Below are 3,585 nucleotides of genomic sequence, written 5' to 3' on the forward strand. Positions count from 1 at the left end.
CTCCAGTGGAGTCTTACAGTAGGTGGAGCGTCCGAAAAAAACTCCTTCAGTCATTTCACTGAGAGTCATTGATTGGGGACACCAAGAATATAGGAAGGAATGCAGAAGGAAAAGATGAAATTGTGTTCAGGATCGGGCGGAGGGATGAACAGGGCGTGCTTGCCTTGAATCCAGGCTTTGTTGGGGGGTGGGGCATAAAGATGGAACGGGTCTGAAACTACAAAGTGGTGATGGTAACACAGTATCACCAGAGTTACACAACAGTGTTCCCAAATTGCAACAATGATGAAAAAGTTTACTAATCCCAACTTAACCAACAAAAATACAGGAAACCACGCAAAAAAGAAAACATCACCAGAAAGGTGGAAACAAACCAAATGCAAAGCAGTTCGGGGGAAAGGAACTCCATGTCCCCTGGGGGCAGACCGAGTTGACGGCGTCCACGGTGAGCAGACAGGGATGGAGGCTGCAGAGCCGACCGCTCCCCTGGACGTGGTGTTTCCGGCAAGGGCTCTGGGTCTCTGTCCAGAGCGGGGGCTCGTTCTCCCTGCAGGGGTGGGTGAGTCATCGTGGGCGTCTGGGTGTTGCGCGGGAGCCAGGGCAGGCTCTCCCTGCCGAGGCGGTGACTCCTCCTCTGCCTCGGGTTCTCCTGCCAAAGGCCGAGCAGGTAGAGGTGCACGTGGAGGTGGAGGTTCTGGCTGAGGGGGTGGGACATCAGTGCCTGGGGCTGGGGGTCCTGCAGGCACGGAGATCCGATCTGCCCGGTGTGCTGGCCAGTACCCAGCTGGCCTGGTGTCTCTGCGAGGGCAAGTCTCGGTTCTCCATCTGCCCTCGGTGGATCCCTGGGTCCTGCACCTGGAGCCACCACCTCTGTAGGGACAGGTCTGGGAAGTGGAGCCTGGTTCCAGTTGGAGGCCAGTGCTAGAGCTGTGGGAGAAGCATCGTTTGCCCGCAGGCCAGCCTTGGCATGTGCGTATCCCGGGACAGAAAGCTTCCAAGAGATTCCCAAAGAATACCCAGGGTCGGATGTCTTTTGGGACTGAAGTGTGCAAGATGGGGGGCGGGGGGTGTGAGGCCAGCGCTTGCTGCAGGCCCAGCAGCAGCTTTCGGGGACTCGTCCCTGTGTAGCTCAGCACCCCCTCCGCACACACTCCCGTACACCAGCCCCAGCGTCCTCACCTCTGTGCTCTGGCGTGCTGGGCTCCAGGTCCTCCTGCTGCCTCAGAGGCCGGGGTTCTCGGGACTCTGGGTCGGAGCCGGGTGTGCTGAGCTCCGTGGCAGCCTCAGACTGGGCCGCCGGGTGTATCCTGGGCGGTGTCTCGGCAGCAGGCCTTCCCCGCCTCCGCTTCGCCCCCGGTGGGGCTGATGCCTCCGTGGGCACGCTCACCTGGAGCCTGCACTGGGCCTCACGGGCGGGGGGGTGGTGCTCCGACCCCTCCCTCCGGGAGCTGGATGGGGTGTCCCCGTCCTCGGCCTCATCACGTGGGAAGCTCTGCAACGACAGTGACCGTCAGCCAGCCATGCTGGGAGTTTTCCGAGCTGGGCCTGGCCAGTGGAGCCGCTGCTTCGGCCTGCTCGAACTTCTCTGCCCAGAAGGGTCAGAGACGTGTGTCTGCTCAGATCCCCACCCGGGAGGAAAGAGACCCACCTGAGGGTGTGAGGTCAGCCTGGGCGGCCGGCCCTGCCCGCACTCTCCCCATCCCGCCCAGCATGCTCTCCCCTGGGGTGTGGACACAACTTGTCCGCAGGCTTCTGACCCCACATCCACCTGGGCTTCCTTGAGGGAGACACACCCCGAGAAACCCGCATCCACACACACAGGCAAAGGACCCGGTGTTTCCGGGTGGCATGGGAGAGGTGGCCTGGCCCGGCCTGGGGCTCCCCGTGTTACCTTTCTGTTTCTCCGGGCAAAGGGCCAGAGGCGTCTCGGGGGTGCCCTGAGCCAACGTCGACAGGGTGCCCACGCACACTGCCTGTGAGCTCTCCTGAGGCCCCGGCCTCTGGGCAGGGGCAAACAGCAGAACATCTCGGCAGCAAGTGATCTGGCTGGGGGCTCCTCTCCGCTCTCGAGGCCTGGATACCCGGGTTGCGGGTTCTGTTGGGTTCTGTTGCCGGCAGGTGACATCATTTCCTGGGGTTCGTGCTGAGGTCCCTTCCCCAAAACTTCCCAAGGGAATCTCTGGGTTTCTGACTGCTCGACCACCACCCTTAAGCCATGTGCAGGCACAGTGACACCCACCCAGCCCAGCCGACAGCCCTGGGGAGGCCTGGGTGCAGCCAGGGCCTGAGCTCCGAGGGCCCCGCTGCTCTCAGACCAGGCTCCTTCTTCTCATAAGTGGTGTGGCCCTGGACAAGCATATGCCCCTCAGGGTTTCCCCAGTCTCTCCATCTGCAGAGTGGCGGTCATTCTCCCATCTGCTTCCTAGGTCTGTCGGCCTACGAGCAGCTCCATGCCTTTCCACCTGGGGCCGATATCACGTGGAGCGTGTGCGCTGAGACTTCAGAAAGAAAGATTCCTTCCTGGGCTGACACAGCACAGAATGGGGCAGAACGAGGCCTGGATGTGCCGTGGTACCCAGGAAAAGGCACTCCCCCTCCTGACTGTTTTGAGACCCCGCATCCAAGTTGGAGGACCGAAAGGAAGACTCGAAGGTCTCCCTCTCTTATAGAAAAGAGTGGCCAACTTTCTGGTCCTCTGTTTCCATTGAGATTCTGTTCAAGTGTCCCAGCTCGGCTTCTGCGGGTGGCTGAGCTTCTAATGGCTCCCTGCGTTCTTGTCTTTTCCTCTCCAAACCTTCCGTCCTTTTCCCCCTTCTGGGGTGGATGGGCGCTGTCATTGCTTCTACCTTCGAGACAGATTGATGAAAAGTCTGGACCATCGACTCCTTTCCTCTCTTTGGTTCCGTGTCTCTCTCTGGCTGTGTCCCTCTCTTTTCCTTTCTCAATTCAGTCTGTGTCTTCCTCTTTCTCTCTCGTGTGTGGACGGATGGATGCTAGGAATGCACATGTATATGATTAGATGAGGGTTATGTTTTAGGGATAGGTTAGAGGGAGAGAAAGGCTTTAGGTCGGAGTTGGTCATGGGGGAAGGGTCAAGGGTGGTGGTGGTGTTTCTTGGAATCTGAGTGCTGTGCATTCTTCGTCTCTTTCCATATGAACCCCTTCTCAGATACACCACTTGCAAGGAGTCTCTCGTGTTCCGTTTCCTCTCTTTTGCATTTGTGAATGCTTGCTTAGCTTCTCTGTTGTGAAGAGGTTCCATTGGATGGAAACCCATTGGTGTACTTCGTGTACCTCTTTCCCTTACTTGAAGAGACCCATTTCTACCTCCGCCCAGCAAATGGCAAGGAGACTCTGATGTTAAGGAGCCTTTGACCTACGCTTCTTTCTAGCTATCTCATGACATCAGCCTTTAGGGTGAGGTTTTCCCCGATATTGAGGTGGTCTGAGATCAAAACCAATAGCGTTCTTCAGATGTAGCTGTCTGGTTTTCCCATGGACATGTATTGAAGAGGCTTTCTTGTTCCCATTTGGATATTCTCCCCTTCTGTGTCAGAGATGAGTTGAGCATGGATGCTGGGGTCT

General features: G+C 57.9%; 1 protein-coding gene across 1 annotated transcript; it reads right to left on the minus strand.

Annotated features, from left to right (window-relative positions):
* Positions 1–274: 274 nt before the first annotated feature.
* Positions 275–2,084, minus strand: LOC145517225 (uncharacterized). Its single transcript, XM_081519495.1, has 3 exons — positions 1,892–2,084; positions 1,180–1,492; positions 275–927 (listed from the first exon to the last, which is right to left on the minus strand). The coding sequence occupies exons 1-3, from the start codon at positions 2,024–2,026 to the stop codon at positions 299–301; spliced, it is 1,077 nt and encodes a 358-aa protein (XP_081375621.1). The 5' UTR covers positions 2,027–2,084; the 3' UTR covers positions 275–298.
* Between the last annotated feature and the right edge of the window lie 1,501 nt (positions 2,085–3,585).

This window comes from Giraffa tippelskirchi, chromosome 8 (assembly GCF_054371585.1).
Source record: "Giraffa tippelskirchi isolate mGirTip1 chromosome 8, T2T-mGirTip1v1.2.pri, whole genome shotgun sequence".
Lineage (NCBI taxonomy): Eukaryota > Metazoa > Chordata > Mammalia > Artiodactyla > Giraffidae > Giraffa > Giraffa tippelskirchi.